Raw genomic sequence first — 16,146 nt, 5'->3', positions numbered from 1 at the left:
AGGGCCATCGCTGCTGATGTCTGTCCAATAGTTTTGAAAATGGAGCCTGCGGCATCTAGTGACGTTTGGTCATTTCATCAATCAAGGGCTCCTGGATGATAAGCGCTCTTTTCCAATTATCAAAACGTTTTGTCCAACAAACCGAAGTCGAAGTCGTACATGTTCTTCCCATAATCATAGGAATGTAAACTGGACTTTTGACATAAACTCCAATGGTCATGACACAAAGGAAAACCAAATGTGTCTCTCATGCTGGTGTATTAACCCATAATTTATCAGACTCACACTGTGACATCACAACAGCCTGACAGATGGGCGCACGCCCCGACAGCCCGCGACAGCATACCCAGGGCCGCGGGCGAATAGAGAATATCTGGGGTGCAATTACTCCCACCCGGGGTGTTTGGACAGCGACAAGGGTGCAGCACTTACGGCGAGGCCGGGGTGCAACGACAGCGGGCCCGGGTGCAGTTACAATGACAGACGGTACCGCGACAGCAGCCAGGCGAGCCGCGACTCTCACAAACAGTACAAACGGTGCCGAGAAGAGACTCTGAAAGCCCGCTGAAAAGCGGGCTTTTGAAAAAAAGAAAAGCGCTGAAAAGCGCTGAAAACACCCTCTGAAAGGGTGTTCGCAACACGAGGAAACGTCAGCTAAACTGTACCCGTGGTTATCCTCGCCTCACTGGGCCGGCAATAGGCTGAGACGAGTGAACACAGCACATACACTGTACAGTGTAGATACACGATCTCCAGTCTCCATAGTGACGCACAATGACATATTCGAGGGGAACGCCGTCACGCAGGGCGTGTTGCAGCCCTTGGACGGAATACAATTCAGGTCTGGACGGATATTGGACATATATCACAGCGAAAAAGACATGACTAGTCATGATGAAATCCATAATTACGGCAGTGTGATAAAACAGGCTTGTTACATAAGCTGGCGCCTGACGCCATCTATCCCAGACAACCAAGCACGAAACAAAGAATGCTTCGAAAGGTAAGCCAACAGAAAAAAACACTATCGTATGACGCTGTTATGTGACATATCGGACCCTTGTGAGTCGTGACGTCACCGCGAGACCGAAGTGAAGTGGCTCTGTCTGAGGCACACTGTAAGCTGCGAGTGTCTCGCATGAGAGTCAAGGCCAGGCTTCTATCGCCACCCGGCAGGATTACCAAGAAGGAGCTGCCAGAAATGTCAAATATCATGCCTTCCATGCATCTTACCAATGTTGACGTCACACCAAAACGCACCGCCCTGACTAGAAAATGAGATCATACGAGAAACAGATCGCCTGATATCGCCATCGTCTGGGCTGAGTGATCAATCAAGAATTAGCAGCACGAAAACACCCCATTCCGATGCATAGGCACGCCACCTGACACCCCTCCGATCGCCAGACACGGTCAACTCACGCAGCCGACCGCTCACTTTGCTTTGACGTCCTTCAGCTGCTGCGTGAGCCACGCGATGCCGTCGCTGAGACCCTCGCCAGTGATGGCGTTGCTGGCGCAGATGTGGAACTGCTTGTTTTCCATCTTCTCCAAGCCGAGCATCATGGTCACCTTGACGGAGCTCATGGCCTCCTTGAGGTCCATCTTGTTGGCGAAGAAGAGTAGGGGGATGCGCCGCGGTCGGATGTCCGGATGCTGCAGCAGGGCGTCCAGCTCGTCCTTGGCCACCACCATGCGCAGCTTGTCGCTGCTGTCCACCACGTAGATAATGGCGTCACAGTCGCGGTAATAGTGCTCCCAGAGGTTGCGGTAGCGGCCCTGGCCGGACATGTCGAACGCCGTGAACGCCAAACTCTGAGCTGCCGGCACAAAGGACCAGACAGGGCGGACAGACAGACGGTCAGACAAGGGAGTGTCAAGCATAGAGTGGTAGGCAGGGAACGATCAGTCAGGAGACGGTCAGCCAGGTAAAAGTATTTGTCTGGCAGAGATCAAGCGGTCGGACGTGGGGAGATGTGGTAGAAGACGTTTGACAACAGATGAGCAGAGAGGAGCATTTTTGGTAGATTTATTTATCATTGGACTAGGCAGACGGTCACCTAATGGTACTAAGACGATCCCATTGAGCGACCAAGAGCGTGTCAACAGGAGCGGATAGAGGGGGGTCGGACTGCGAGTGGGGATAGGAAACAGCGAGACTTTTAACGCAAATGCACAAATGCTCTATTTACACAATGAAACAATGCCATCAAATAAACGCGATATCCAAAAATTTTCACGTCAAAATTTGCCATTATTACGTGACGCAGTCATACTAAGCCTAGGATACTCTGCCACCACCAACGCCCACCATTCAGCGGTCTGAGCCAGAAGCGCACCTTTGAACCGCTCCACGTTGAAGCCGACGGTGGGCACGATGTCGGCAGCACGCTCCAGGTCCGGCTTCAGGTGGTTCAGGATCGTCGACTTGCCGCTGTTATCCAGTCCCACCACAATGACATTGACCTCTCGCTTTCGCAGGCCGAGCGCCGTGGCCAGCGTATTAAACAGCCCCATGATGCCACTGGGGGCTGATGTTGGAGCAGTCCAGGAGCTGCACCAGCGGCCACTAGGGGCTGGTGTTACTGCAGTTAAGAGCAGCACCAGCAGTGACCAGTGTGTCTTCAATCGATAGTGATCAAGCAGAGGGGTCTGAAATAGACAAAGAAAAGGATTACTTAAAACAATAATGCATCTACCTATATGTGATGTGGACAATTGACAAACTGAGAAGAAAAAAGTTCAACAGAGAGAGCTGTGACATACTGCATATATAATGCTGTCCTGTATTTGTTCAAGAGCCTTGGTATGTAAAAAGGGGCTGATCCCAGGTAGGGACAAATGACTTCTGTGGAGCTGAACATTTATTTGGTGATGCAGTACCTGGTCTTCTAAGACATTGCATTCAGTGACATCTTAGTGGTAATGGGAAAATATCTGTGGGTCCCTTCAGCCAAAGGGCACCACAAATCAGAACCTAGGCAGTGAGCAGGACCCTGACCAAGGTAGGCATGGGCTGAAAAAAAAAATCCATTACACAGCAGGGACCTGGGACATAAGACACGTGCAAGATCTGGTATGGACTATTCCTGACAGCTTGAGAGCAGCCCTTGCACCTGCCTTGGACTCCACAGAAGCTGGACCTTGGCAGCATTTGAGGCACAGACTGTAAAGCATGGCAATTTTGACTAAATCCCCTTGGTGTTTTGGCACTCAGGCAGAATGCCATGCAGAATCAGTGAAAAGTGATGTGGGCCCCTACTCAACATTGTGCTGAGCCTTTGTGCTGGCATAACAATGTCCTAGGAAATGATGCATGACACTAAACAGGCTGGTCAGCAAGCAATGTCTTTTAATTGCAGGTTATATAATCAGAAAAAGATTTATCAGTTATATGGTGAAATTCAAGGGACTATTTTCAGTGCAGAATGCCCGCAACAGGGTGGTACAGATTTTCAGCATGATTGATGTAGGCTGGCTGATGCCTGGTGCAGACTTGTCTGCATTAGTAGAGCAGATGTCACACGAAGGTTTTCAAACTGAGGAGAGGTGCTGTAGGTTGAGGCTTGTAGGTTGTAGGGTAGGTTTGTAGGTTGTAGGTTTTTAGGTTGTAGGTTGTAGGTTGTAGGTTAGGTTAGGTTTGTTTAGGTTTTGTTAGAAAGAAGCACCTCCGGGTATAGCGCCTCTCCTTGGTTGGAAAACCTTCATGTGACGTCTGCTCTACTAACTAATACCGACTTGTCACTATGGTCTTCAGCGTCAAACAATATTTTATTTAGAATACAATTCTTTTTATACGAAAATATAGGTAATAATCTTTTTAAGAAAAGAGTTTATTTCCTTTGCTTATAATTTTGAACATAAAAAATCATAAATGTAGGCGACACAAAAAAATAATTTCAGGAAAACGAACTATTCCCTTTGAACACAATACTAGCATAAAAAACATACAAATTGCATTACAATCAGCTTTCTGATATAGAGAATGTAAAATCTACATAAAATAGGCAAATATTTCAATCATTAAAATCAATTAAAAGAACATAATTGTAATATAATACTGAAGAAATGATGCTGCCAGCCTAACCTGCTGCGTCGGTTCTGCCGCACCGCATTTGTCTCTCCTTAGAACTTGTTTATCAAACGTTATGCATCCAACCTTTCTATGACGTCACAAGCTTAAGACTTTGGCTAACAGCTCCTTTGAGCTACTCTTGCGTTATTTTCCCTCGGTCAAATGAGAAAAAGTTAATTTCATTCGCGCTCAATTTTATACATGTTTACTCCTATCGGTGGCACTAGCAACTTGCAAGCTAAGGAAAAAGATACACTAAAAATGAAGGTTTATTTCACAGACATACAACAAAATCCAACAAAAGTGATACAAAATCAGTTACGGCAAGCTTTCCTCTCGCCAATAAGTGCAGCGCTTCTCTACGCCAGTTTACCACCATAACAGCCAACATCAGCCATATTTTCCTTGATAAAACCCAAGGCCAGTATATATTTTTACTTCAACATTTTGATCAGCTCGCCGATCATCTTGCCGACGCCGTCGAAGACGCGATGGAACTCCTTGGTGTCGTACATGAAGGCCGGCGTGGTGACCAGTCGGTTCTTCTCGTCCACACACACCTCGTCCACCTGGCACTGCTGGACGTCGGCGCCCCAGCCGGAGGCCGCCTCCTGGGAGCCGGCGTACGGCCACTGCGGCCCACTGGCGCCCAGCGTCACACGGGCGCCCGGCACCAGGCGGGCCGCCAGCACCGGCGCGATGCAGCACAGCGCTACCGGCCGGCCGGCCGCGTGGAACTCCTTCAGCACCCGCTCCGCCTCCGGCTGCACTGACATGGCGGCGCCCTCAGTGCCGAACGTCGAGCTAACGACACATAGCGTCATGAAAGGTCAAAACTGGGCAAACGCTAGCCAGGGGCGTCGCCGACGGGGGGGGGGGTCGGGGGGTCGTGACCCCCCCCCCCCACTCTTGAAAACTGGGGGTGTCGACCCCCCCCCCACACTTTTTGCGATGCTGAGTATGCTTTTTTAGCTTTTATGTCAGTGAAGCAGGCGTCAGCAACACCAACAAATACATCAGATTCAAAATCGCTTCAAGAGCTCCCTAAAGCCAATTAGCCAATTACCTAAAGGTCAATTAGCTGTGGGCGGGGAACACCAGCACAACAATGTTTTTAAGTAGCCCCCATCCTAGTACCTTTTTATCCCTCAAATGATTGGACGCGCCAAAGCTGCCCTGAGCGTTCGTCTGATCGTTAAAAAAAAAAAATGGTCGCAGTCGATTCGTCGGATCAGTACCTAACTACAAAACTACAAACTAGCCTCAGCCCCATGGCTACCGTCACAACTAGCTGTACAGTGCACATGTAGGGGAAAGGGAGTCAGATGGAACCGTCTCGCGCTTTCGCAAAGAAGTCGCGCAAAAAGGAGCCGATTGCAACAAAACTTCCGGTGCGCTCGAGTTAATCACCTACTTAAAATAAATCGATATCCCTGATTCAAATAAAGATGACCTTAGTTCACTTTTTCATAACGTGCTTTTATTGATAGGGTAGTTTTTGGAGCTGATTTTGAACTTAGCGCCCATCTGAACATTTAAGAAGTAGTTGTGTTGCTTATTCATATAACATGCTAGGAAGCAATCGGTGGTGGTCATCCACTATTAGGTACTGGTCGATCTGACCTGACCTGATCTACCCCAAATGCATGGAGTCATCATCTTCGTTCAAAACTAAGATAACATTCGTAATCAGAACCTCGAAAAACCATCACAACTTACATTCGTTAAGTTCTAGCAGGTCCCGAGTTTCTCTACTTATTGGCGATGACCTGAGTCCTGAGATGACCCGAAAACTTGTAAATGGGTATCATCGGCTTTCTCTCGTCACGGGCAGCATGCTCTTTTTTCCGCAAACCTGTAGATCGATCAGGGGTCGAAAGCATGCCTCAGCGTTAGTTTAGTATACGTTATACGTTAGCGACTGGGAAACCACCAATAGAAGGGCTACAGTGAAGCAGAACACTATTCGATAGCTCTTTTAACGCTCTTTCGCTAGCTTCGCGTTAGATTTCATCTCAGGTCTATGTTTGGCCCATAAGAAGGCAAACAGCTAACTGGACAGATTCTGCCGAAACATCTGCTTTGCAATAACTTTCGATTCCGTGAATTTGTATGGTATGTATGTACATATGTTGTCTTGTCACCACCGTCTTGACCTCTTTGAGACGGGTCACATGAGTTAAAATTTGACCATTCAGAATTAACGTTAAAACGACCTCAGGTCAACGTTATGTCCTGATCGAAAAAGGACCTCCTGCTGCATATGAATGGATCCGTGTTGATGAGCTGAACAGTGAACACCTTCCAGGTGCTGTCATCGCTCTACCGCGTCTTCGTCAAAAGTTGTAGAAAAAAAAATGCTGGCGGCCATCGATGGACATTTCCACTAATGACCTTTCGAGTCATCACTCGCCATAAGTTGCACCCTGTCCCTGGCAATGATGAGCTGATTTGTCATGGCTCCAAAGATATTTTGCGTTTCTGACGAACTTTTTCAAAGCAGGAGGCATTCGTGCTTTTTCTAATTTCTCATTATTTTCTAATGATGAGGTCACGTATTTGACCTGCCTTCAGATCATAGATGTAAATCCTCAGTTAGAATCATGAATTGCTGACACGTATAACCCCATACATTAGGTACCTATACAGTGTACCAAATTTCGAAGCTATGGGAGAAAAGCTACAAGAATGGCGAGAGGGGAAAGTTTTTATAGAGGTATACCGTATAACTGAACTTGACATGGCGACCTGACCTAAAGTGACCAGTGATAATTTGTACGCAAGTGATGTAGGTAGGTATACCTACCTAATAGGTTATACCAAATTTGGCGGCGCTGCGCGCCGATTTGTTCACACGCACACACACACATACGCACGCACAAAACTGGGAAGTGTGGCAAAAAAAAAACACCCCTACCCATCGGGTGAAGACTAGAAACCCGACCCCTCCCCCCCCCCCCACTCAAAAATCCGTGGCGACGCCCCTGACGCTAGCTATTTCTCACATACAGATCTACCAACATATGAGCAGAGGTCAACTTCCAAAATAGTTAAAAAGGACCAGGGGCTATATTCACGTCGACCATTTTCGTAATAATTTTCTTACACATGGCCTACTTCTTAAGATTTTTTTTAATCACGTCAACTCTGTCGTTTAAACTGAACAAGTGTCGACGTGAATGCCAAATTATACTTACGAAACAAAATCGACTTACCAAGTCGACGTGAATATGGCCCCTGTTCCGTGAAATAAAATATTGTTGTTTCAGTCGAGTAAAGAAAACCACAATTGTCCCTTATTTTACACCTCACAAAATTTTGAACGTTAAGGATGCATCTTCTACGACCAAGGAAACCCAGTGCTGTATCACCAGCACTGAGCACAGAGTCGTAACGTACAGGTTCTTGGCGGCGCCGAAACCGCCAGGGAAGACCACGGCATCCGCCTGGCTGAGGTCTAGGGTGCTGAGGTCGCGTACATCTCCACGAGCGATCCGCGCCGACTCCTGGAGCACACCGCGCGACTCGCCCTCGACCGGCTGGCCCTGGCGACCGAAGAGGAATGTCAGACGGATCGACCACGGTACAGTTATACAGACCAGACGGATCGAACACGGTACAGTTATACAGACCAGACCACACGGATCGACCACGGCACACTGATATCCATTACAGACCAGAGACGTATCCGACCGAGCACGGTACAGCTGTTTTGACGCACTAACGGAGTCGTTATGAGCTATGTTACATTTTACGAATCGTCTGAATGTGTCGCCATCGCACGATATCCTGCAATCGCATTACGCACGGCGTACCCGGTACCTTAACGTGGTCGACGACGTGCATTTGCTTGACGTCCGGGGCATAGCACTGGACGTCGGCGCCAGCCCTGCTGAGATGCACTAGGCAGGCGGATGCCTCGTGCACCTCAGTGCCGTCATATACGCCACAGCCAGACAGCACCTGGGCAAAAGTAAAGGGGAACAGATGAATCAACACGATAAAGGATTGTTAAGCTTAAACATATTGCTGATTGCATTAAACACAGGAGTGCCTTGTTATATGATAACCTTATTGTAATTGCCAATTGCAATGCTTTGGTTTGTTGAATCTGCAGACCACATCTACAGGCTACAGGTTTCACCTGTTCAGCCAGCCAGCAATTGCATCCTAAAAAAGTTGCCAGCCACTGCTGTAATAAAAGATTGCCAATCATGCATATATTTACAGATGCAGTGACTGAAACCTAACATTATTAATAAGTTCCCTCTTCCCAGAACACCTAGGTACATTATTATACTCTGTTTTAATTGTACTATTTTCCCACTTCTTAAATTAATCCATTTTATTACAAGCTGTTAGTCAAGAAACTGGCATACAGCTGGCCCTTACCACTGCAACCTTTGGGGAAGCCATCGCTGCAGAGCTACTGAGCAGTCGCAGCCCAGCAAGTGGTGACTGGCGTCGAAGGACGAAGGAGGCCAGTTGCAGTGCCATGGGTGATTGATCAGCCTGCAAACACTTATGTGCATAATTAAGATTCACTGACTGGTGACTAGCCATAACCTCCCAATCATCTCAATTCGTGGCCTTATTTTAACTCAATGTGGAAGTTTTACAAAAAGCATAATTGTAATGTGAAAGGATGTTCCGACTTCCGTTGAAGATTTCAAAATAATAGATCGGTGAGAGTCTCAAGCGATTTTAAAAAAGACTGTAACAATTGATCCGAGTGTTGCAACCAAGGCTATATAAACCGTTGCAACGATGTAGCGATTTGTGAATTTTGAACGACTACGATTTTTTGTATTAGCTTTGTAATGTCTTATATCATTAATGGTATTTTCTTTTGATCAATAATCCCTATTGCAGTACCTGCAGGTTCAAATGTCAAAATAAACACAGGAAACAATTGAATTTCAATAAGGTAGTCAAATTCTTGAAAAAAAAAAAATATTTCGGTATTATCGACCGACCTCCTCGGCAAAAAGGACATGCCTAAGAGCTGGACTTTTTGCACGCGTTCCCCGCCAGGGGGCGCCACTGAGGAAGCACCCTCTGACGTCACGATAAAACTGCGCGCACTGTGCGCACGGTTCTGTAAGCAAGTAATATAGTGGTGGTTTCATGGTGGAAATTGGAATAAGTATTTTGACGTTGTAAAATTTTAAGCCGTTTTTGTGAAATTAATTGGTAAATGCATTTCAAAAGTATTTATTTAAAGTGTGAAAGGAGAATAATTTGGAGAATATGGATATTTTTGTTCCAATAGCTTATTATGTGAGACATGATCGGTACTAACGGGTACTTCTAAGAAGTAGTGAAGAAGTACCAAACAGCCTGCTCGGCTACGATCGTCAGCTGTCCTTTGGAGCTGGACTTCAACGCTGTAAAAAAAATATGTGCTGAATTAATTTTTAGTTTCACCAAAATATGAGCAATTTATCATTTCTTTTTCATTTTTGTAATTATTGTTGAGTGAAGAGATATGTTGCTAGTTCTGACAATATAAATTATTAATTAAAAAAACGAAATGCGACGGTAAGTATCTGCTACTAAATTATCACTAAAACCAAATACATGAAGAATCTTGCTACCATTGCTTATAAAACGTGCTTATCAATACACAAATGTTTTATTTCAGACGAGAAGGATTCATTTGCCTGAAGTCTTGCGTCATGTGCTACTGCTTTGATTCCAAAGACGCTCTCCGGGTCGGGGTAATTTAGTTCTTCATCGATCGATAAGATTTTGATTCCATTGATATCCAAATTTCCCACAGCCGGCAATGGGAATCTCCTGTCGGTGTAAACGCCACGATAGTCCCATCCAACTCAAACACTGGGGAATATCCCCGCACTTTTGAGGACGGAAATCTATGGACCTGTTCGAAAAATAGTGGATAAGATACGGCGAGTTTTATGGTTGGGTCTCCCTTCCGAGGCACATATTTACGGGGGATATTGGGTCATATTCCCCCGGTCATATTCCCTGTGAAGGTGCCCAGGTTGCTGCCGCTCGAATTTTGGTCGCCTACTTAACAAAACCTCCGTTGGTGCCATCTCAGTTTCCTCGAGGTCAGGCAACCTTCACACGCCGTTGGCTACCTTGGCTGGCCGGCGACTCGTTCCCCTCGTGGCGACGCTCTTGACATCCAGTCAAAAGTTGGAGTGGCTGGCGCCCCCAGTGGGGGCCGGGGAAGGGGCAGTGGGCCTCCACGTTGCTCTCTTCCCGAGCCTATGGTGACTTGGCTCAACTCTCCTCAATAGAATCTGGATTCTGCACGCTGTATTAACATGGGCGTAGACACCACTACGGACAATACGGACAGTGGGTGTGACAATCAGTAGTGCCATTCATATAGAGGGTGTCATATATGAGCGGAGAGGCAACAGTACAGCTGAGCGGAGAGACAACATTAAAACAACAGTACAGCTGGCGTTGCATGGAGCTGCAGGCAACCGGACAGCGGAGGCTTGCGAAAAATAAACAATTCGTCACTTCAACGTATAAACAATAGTATAAAAAGCAACATAAACACATATTCTCATGGTCGTACCCATGCACTAGCGGCTCACGGCGGGCACAGGCACGCAGTGTGGTAGCGGTACCGGATCACACGTCATGGGCGTTGTCTCAGCATAGGTTGTTATGAGCGGAGAGGCAACAGTACAGCTGAGCGGAGAGACAACATTAAAACAACAGTACAGCTGACGTTGCATGGAGCTGCAGGCAACCGGACAGCGGAGGCTTGCGAAAAATAAACAATTCGTCACTTCAACGTATAAACAATAGTAAAAGCAACATAAACACACATTCTCATGGTCGAACCCATGCACTAGCGGCTCACGGCGGGCACAGGCACGCAGTGCGGTAGCGGTACCGGATCACACGTCATGGGCGTTGTCTCAGCATAGGTTGTTCGCAATCTAGTTGAAGCCTAAGAAGACGGCCAGTGGGGTCTCACTGATGCTGAGGCGACCTCGGAGACGATGCGTCGCCCCTCCTGTCGGCGACCTGCGGTGAGCAGGACTCCAGATAGCTGTCTGGCACGTTGCCGACACTGCCAGACGCTGTCAGCAGGCCTCACTTCTGCAAGTGATGTGCAGATGGACGCCAGGTGACTTCGTCTGCAGGCGATTCCGGAGACCGCGGCCTCACCAGGCAGTACCACCTGCATCGCCATGTCGGTGTTTCTAGAAATGGAAAAATAACAGTATCGGTGAAGGACAAGCAATACAATGTATTCTGTTTTCCTCTCTTGCAGGTATACGTAATCTACAATTATCATTGTTCCTATTTCATTCAACTGAACCTGAAAATTCCATATTGGCACATTGTTTGACTAAATCTGTGTAGTTGGAAACAGGGGCGACGCCACGGTGCGACGACTGGAGGGGACATTGACCATTTTGGAGGGGCTCGGACCATTTCAAGTTGATTCTTTCCATGCAACGCCATAGGCGTAATGTTAAAAATTTTAAAAAGTGGAGGGACGAGATCCCCTCCGTCCCCCCCCCCTGTGGCGACGCCCTTGGTTGGGAAGCAGATTGTTTGAAATACATGTTTGGCTGAACAGTGCAGAAAATATTTCATTGATCACTATAGCTGCAACAAAAAGACTGAGACAGAAAACATTTGCGCTTACCTGGCTCCTTAGACAGTCCCGCGCAACGGAAGTGGTACCATTTATCACAGCCTTCGCATCTGACCATTGGTGCTGCACTGATGCTGCTGCACTCCCCACATTCCCAGTACATTAGGAGCGTGTTGGCTGTGAAAAGATTACATGAGTCATGGCGCATACATGAATAGTAAGATGTTTTATATGTTTAACATCGCATAGCAAAGACAAAACAGCTGGGAGTCAAGTGTAAGCCAAAGTGTAAGCCCTGCCATGTTTTGCAGACTGGATTTTAAGCAAGAAAAGCTTTGCTAAAAATGACGCTTGACGAAGCCTCATCCTACTGGGCTGTCTGACATGTCTCCCTGTAAAAAGCATGTGGCCCTTATATTGTATATATGATGAATATGTTAATAATGCAGAGAAAACACAGTATAAATTATACCCAACGTTTCATCTTAATCGACTTTGTCAAGGGTGTTTGAACAGCTTGAGATGAGTGAAGTGTAAGGGTACCTAGGTACATCTGAAAATAAACTGAATCTGCGTTCAATAAACATTGATTTTGATAATACATTTCACAACTCAACTGCTAATAAGTTAGCACGACAGATAACTAACAATCGCATGAAGAACTTCTTGATTCGCCTTGACATCACATTGTCGTCCGAACGAATGTTGTCTCTGAAGTTACACATTTGTTTTTTCTGCGCAGCATTTGTGTTTGCCATTTACCGCACTAAATGTTCGCCAGCGGTGGTGACTTTTCCTTACCTGCTCACGAAACGTCACACACGACATGACGTCACCCGAAGACGTCATCAAAAAGTCCAGCTCTTAGGCGTGTCCGGCAAAAAACAAAACAGTGAAAACGCCAACTTCAAAGCTTGACTTTTTAAGTGACTCGATTACCAACTTTGACAAACTATGACGTCATGAGCTCCATTTCATGGCACTGGGCACTGGGTATTGAGCTGTATACCGTATAAAAATTATGCATGTTTTGTTAACTGATAAAGTCTGCAGCTTACATAAATAACAGGTCTGCATCAAATAAAATTATGTCCAAGTTTTGCATTGTGGAAAATCTCTCCAAATCCTCGATCTGGATCTATACTCGGGAGTAAGGACGTACAAATCCTCAATGCCTACCTCATAATTTATATCCTTTGTGTCGGGCTGTACCTATCATAATTCATAGGTATGGGTTGACAGTCACCACTCACCACCATCCGACTCGAGTCGCTCCCAAAAGAACATGCTCCTCTGCGTTGGTGTGACCGTTCGCGCGCCTGGGTGCCGGGTGGTCTGTTCCTCGGGATGGGCTCAGACGGTAGCAGCTCAAGCCATTGCCCCCCCCGCCAAAAAAAAACTTATATATAGCATCCTTCCGACAAATACAGAATCCTTCGGTATCCACCCAACAAAACAAAGAAAGATCTCAACCCATATGTCTCCATTATCTCTCCGAGGAAACAGGACGCACAAATCCTTCTCACAACCCCGAGCTTAGCCCTGCATCCCACTGATTCGGCTGGACAATCACCATCATCTGGCTTATGTGGCTCATCAGGAGTAGCCTCGCATACAGTGTGGTGACTGGTCTGATATGCAGCTGGGTGAGCCAGCTAGGGTGAGCCCACCGCACGTGGGGTCACCCTCGTGAAACTACCCTGCGTTCGGAGTCTCTCGGACGACGAGGATTCTACGTCGTCCGCCCAATCCCGTTCCATAACCGCAGCCAAGCCCCCACTGATCTTGAACGGGATTGGCCGGACGACGCAGAATCTTCGTCGTCCGAGAGACTCCGAACGCGGGGCACTTGAGCTTGGTCACTTGAGCTTGGCCATCGTTTGGGTTCTGTAAGGTTCAAGTTTAAGCTATCTTTTGGGCTCTGTAAGTTGCAATTTCAACACTCTGTTTGGACAAGCCTCTGATGATGATGTCCTCAGCAGTTACCAAAGTGTGGAAAATCCTGTTCACTCCAACTTATGTGACAAAATCTACAAGATGCACTTATCTAATGAATCACTGAATATTGTTTTTCCTATTGCATATTTAAGAAAGTAAACCAAATCTATTGCATTGCAGCCTAGGTATATCATGCCATACTACACCTGGACTCAGTTTTCATTATAAATATTCTATGGTACCTCAAGATGGCATGAGCATTGAACATGGTGAAGAGATGATTAACTGGGTAGATATCCTTGGTAAAATAAAGCAGGTGCTCTAATAAAGACATCTATTGATCACAAGCACGATGCAGCAGTACTCTCAGTTGCACATGACAGCCACCAGAGTCATGATTGGTACTTCACTGGTACTTCCCAAACCAAACTTTGTCATACTTTGAGCACCACTTGTGGCACCCCATCATGTTATTTTGAATCAGATACTTGTATGTGTACTGATTGGTGTTGTTTTCATCTGCCCATTGTTCCAGTTCTTTTTTCTTCAGCAGGGTTTCATGACTAACAACTTCTGCCTTGAAGGGGAGCTTGCCTGCTACTTCCTGTAGTGCAGGCTTGACCTCCTCAAACTCACATGCACCAGCCAGCTCCACAATCACTCTACCTGCTTTCACAGGACTCACATAATGATCTATGGAGCCTTTCCCACCTCCCATTCTTTTGCCTTGGCCACGCTTTGTGATGGGCTTCCATACTGCATCCACCCTCCAAATTGCAAACATTCTGCTTGTATCCATCCGTCTTCCAAGGGTCATGCGAATCATCTCCATGTGCCCATGCCTCAGCTTCCCCCCAGTCACAGCAACAATGCCATACTGTTTGTGCAAAAGCTGATTATGGACAGTCTCTGGACCCCTCATGTCAATCAGCCTCTTCTGAGACTTGGGGATCCTCATACCTGGAGGAAATTGAGGAACTTTGGCAAGCATCCATAGCTTTGGCTTCTCTGGGATCTGCATTCCAGTATAGTCTGTAGGGGGCTTGAAATATTTGAACCCTGCAGCAGGAACATTCTGTAATAGCTTGCTGGACAAGAAGCTTTTAACGTTCACCAGACGAGTAAAATTCATGGCTCAACAGATTGAGATCCTCAACGAACTGTTTCTTGATAGCATTGACTGAAGAAGCCCGCAAATGTGATATTTCTGAGCAGGTTAGAACACATTTACTAGAACTAGGTTGCATCAAAATGTGCTAGGCATGAAGCCAGCGCACAGGCACCTTCAAGATTGATAAGGCCTCTCTCAATATCTTGATACTGATACGCAGGAAAAAACAGTATCAAAGCACACAGCCCGGTCTTCTACAGCAGCAATCAGCAGCTGGTATGGATTTATATCACATAAGCTCCAATAATATCTAATAATCGGCTTCCATCCTATCATACACACACTGCGCGCGCGCGGCCCCAGAGCACAACAAATTTGTCTACAATTCTGGCCCACGTAATACAGAAACAGATTTTTGATATACAAGCTGCGACCACTAAAATAAACGTTGTTGTTGGCAATGCTTAAATGTGACGTCCGTTCCGAGATTTATGCCTAAGAACAAACACTCTAATGCCTACCACTCGGAACGTTTATATATTCTTTTGTGGGGCAAAAAACAATCAGTGGATCGGCACATGCTTTAAAAAAAGTTGGAAGTAAAACCACCAGATTCAGACCGTTCTGTCGTTTTCATCCTCAGGAGTCAGAAACCCTTGGGGCTCGTGTAGTAAAAAAATCCTTCTCCACGCAAAAAAAAAACTGATCTGATCCGGGCTGGACGGGCAACTTTATCCCATGCGGAGCGCTCTCATGCTCATAGGTGTACATACGCCCGTAGCCGGGTGCAGAGACTATCAGTGTGATGGGCTCATCAGCCCAGATGACTCTCCAGGCCCCAGGGTGCCCACCCAGACTAATGTCTTCCTGGAATTCCTATTATCTCTCCGGCTCTGAAATGGCCTCATGAGACCAAAAGGGTATAACAAAAAAAAAGCACCAGATGCTGGTTAGTGGTTGGTTGTTTTATTCCTATCGATATGGAAGTCCGACCTATACGCGTTATAGGCCGTGATCCGTAGATATATAAGCGCCGTACCTAGATAGGCGTACCTTTACCTGGGTATGTCCCGTACCTACCTACTGTATTTTTTCTATTCATAGCTTTCGGTAAACCTAACATTTAAGTTCATATAAATGCTGATAAATGGCTACAATTTTGATTGACAATAGGCTCTTAGGGGAAAGTGGGTAAGACGTTCCCCTAGTAGCACATCAATATTGTATCGATGTTGTATCAATATTGACAACAATGTTGTATCGATGTAATCCTTTAGCCATTTTCGACATTGATACGATGTTGAATTTCGACATCGTATCAATATTGACAGGACAACATTGCACAACATTGTTTCGATGTTGATACAACATTGTCTCGATGTTGATTTTTGGTTGATTCAACATTGTCTCGATGCTGATACAACA

At 46.3% G+C, this 16,146-nt stretch overlaps 3 protein-coding genes and 1 long non-coding RNA gene across 8 annotated transcripts; all 4 read right to left on the bottom strand.

Moving 5' to 3' along the window:
* Positions 1-243: 243 nt before the first annotated feature.
* Positions 244-4,117, bottom strand: LOC122371653 (ADP-ribosylation factor-like protein 6). 2 transcript variants are annotated; one of them, XM_043348115.1, is made up of 3 exons: positions 4,088-4,117; positions 2,340-2,652; positions 244-1,820 (listed from the first exon to the last, which is right to left on the bottom strand). In XM_043348115.1, exons 2-3 carry the CDS (start codon positions 2,515-2,517, stop codon positions 1,435-1,437), a joined length of 564 nt encoding a protein of 187 aa, XP_043204050.1. In that variant the 5' UTR covers positions 2,518-2,652; positions 4,088-4,117; the 3' UTR covers positions 244-1,434. The 2 variants fall into 2 exon arrangements, with proteins under 2 accessions (XP_043204050.1, XP_043204051.1); XM_043348116.1 differs by having other exon boundaries at positions 4,062-4,097.
* A 213-nt stretch (positions 4,118-4,330) lies between these two features.
* Positions 4,331-12,949, bottom strand: LOC122371649 (glutamine amidotransferase-like class 1 domain-containing protein 3A, mitochondrial). Of its 4 annotated transcripts, none has more exons than XM_043348106.1 (5): positions 12,926-12,949; positions 8,468-8,587; positions 7,898-8,038; positions 7,475-7,620; positions 4,331-4,879 (listed from the first exon to the last, which is right to left on the bottom strand). In XM_043348106.1, the coding sequence occupies exons 1-5, from the start codon at positions 12,929-12,931 to the stop codon at positions 4,510-4,512; spliced, it is 783 nt and encodes a 260-aa protein (XP_043204041.1). In that variant the 5' UTR covers positions 12,932-12,949; the 3' UTR covers positions 4,331-4,509. The 4 variants fall into 4 exon arrangements, with proteins under 4 accessions (XP_043204041.1, XP_043204043.1, XP_043204042.1 ...); XM_043348108.1 differs by lacking the exon at positions 12,926-12,949 and adding an exon at positions 9,052-9,145; XM_043348107.1 differs by lacking the exon at positions 12,926-12,949 and adding an exon at positions 8,951-9,065.
* On the bottom strand, positions 10,349-12,372 carry LOC122371651. Its single transcript, XR_006254772.1, has 3 exons — positions 12,321-12,372; positions 11,724-11,849; positions 10,349-11,271 (listed from the first exon to the last, which is right to left on the bottom strand). It is a non-coding gene; the product is annotated as an uncharacterized LOC122371651 (long non-coding RNA).
* A 981-nt stretch (positions 12,950-13,930) lies between the features above and the next one.
* On the bottom strand, positions 13,931-15,086 carry LOC122371650 (39S ribosomal protein L16, mitochondrial-like). Its single transcript, XM_043348110.1, has one exon. It carries the CDS (start codon positions 14,740-14,742, stop codon positions 14,017-14,019), a length of 726 nt encoding a protein of 241 aa, XP_043204045.1. The 5' UTR covers positions 14,743-15,086; the 3' UTR covers positions 13,931-14,016.
* Between the last annotated feature and the right edge of the window lie 1,060 nt (positions 15,087-16,146).

Source organism: Amphibalanus amphitrite, unplaced genomic scaffold (assembly GCF_019059575.1).
Source record: "Amphibalanus amphitrite isolate SeventyFive unplaced genomic scaffold, NRLGWU_Aamphi_draft 001267F_arrow, whole genome shotgun sequence".
NCBI lineage: Eukaryota > Metazoa > Arthropoda > Thecostraca > Balanomorpha > Balanidae > Amphibalanus > Amphibalanus amphitrite.
The sequence above is the reverse complement of the archived record's forward strand: the minus strand, read 5'-3'. Positions and strand labels throughout refer to the sequence as shown.

Coding starts and splice junctions, on each gene's coding strand:
- LOC122371649 (XM_043348109.1), bottom strand. CDS start 8,638: ATGGCTAGTCACCAGTCAGTGAATCTTAATTATGCACATAAGTGTTTG. Junction 7,621..7,897: donor ACGTCGTCGACCACGTTAAG/GTACCGGGTACG, acceptor TTCGGTCGCCAG/GGCCAGCCGGTCGAGGGCGA. Junction 4,880..7,474: donor TTCGGCGCCGCCAAGAACCT/GTACGTTACGAC, acceptor ATGTGTCGTTAG/CTCGACGTTCGGCACTGAGG.
- LOC122371653 (XM_043348115.1), bottom strand. CDS start 2,517: ATGGGGCTGTTTAATACGCTGGCCACGGCGCTCGGCCTGCGAAAGCGA. Junction 1,821..2,339: donor CAACGTGGAGCGGTTCAAAG/GTGCGCTTCTGG, acceptor TTGTGCCGGCAG/CTCAGAGTTTGGCGTTCACG.
- LOC122371650 (XM_043348110.1), bottom strand. CDS start 14,742: ATGAATTTTACTCGTCTGGTGAACGTTAAAAGCTTCTTGTCCAGCAAG.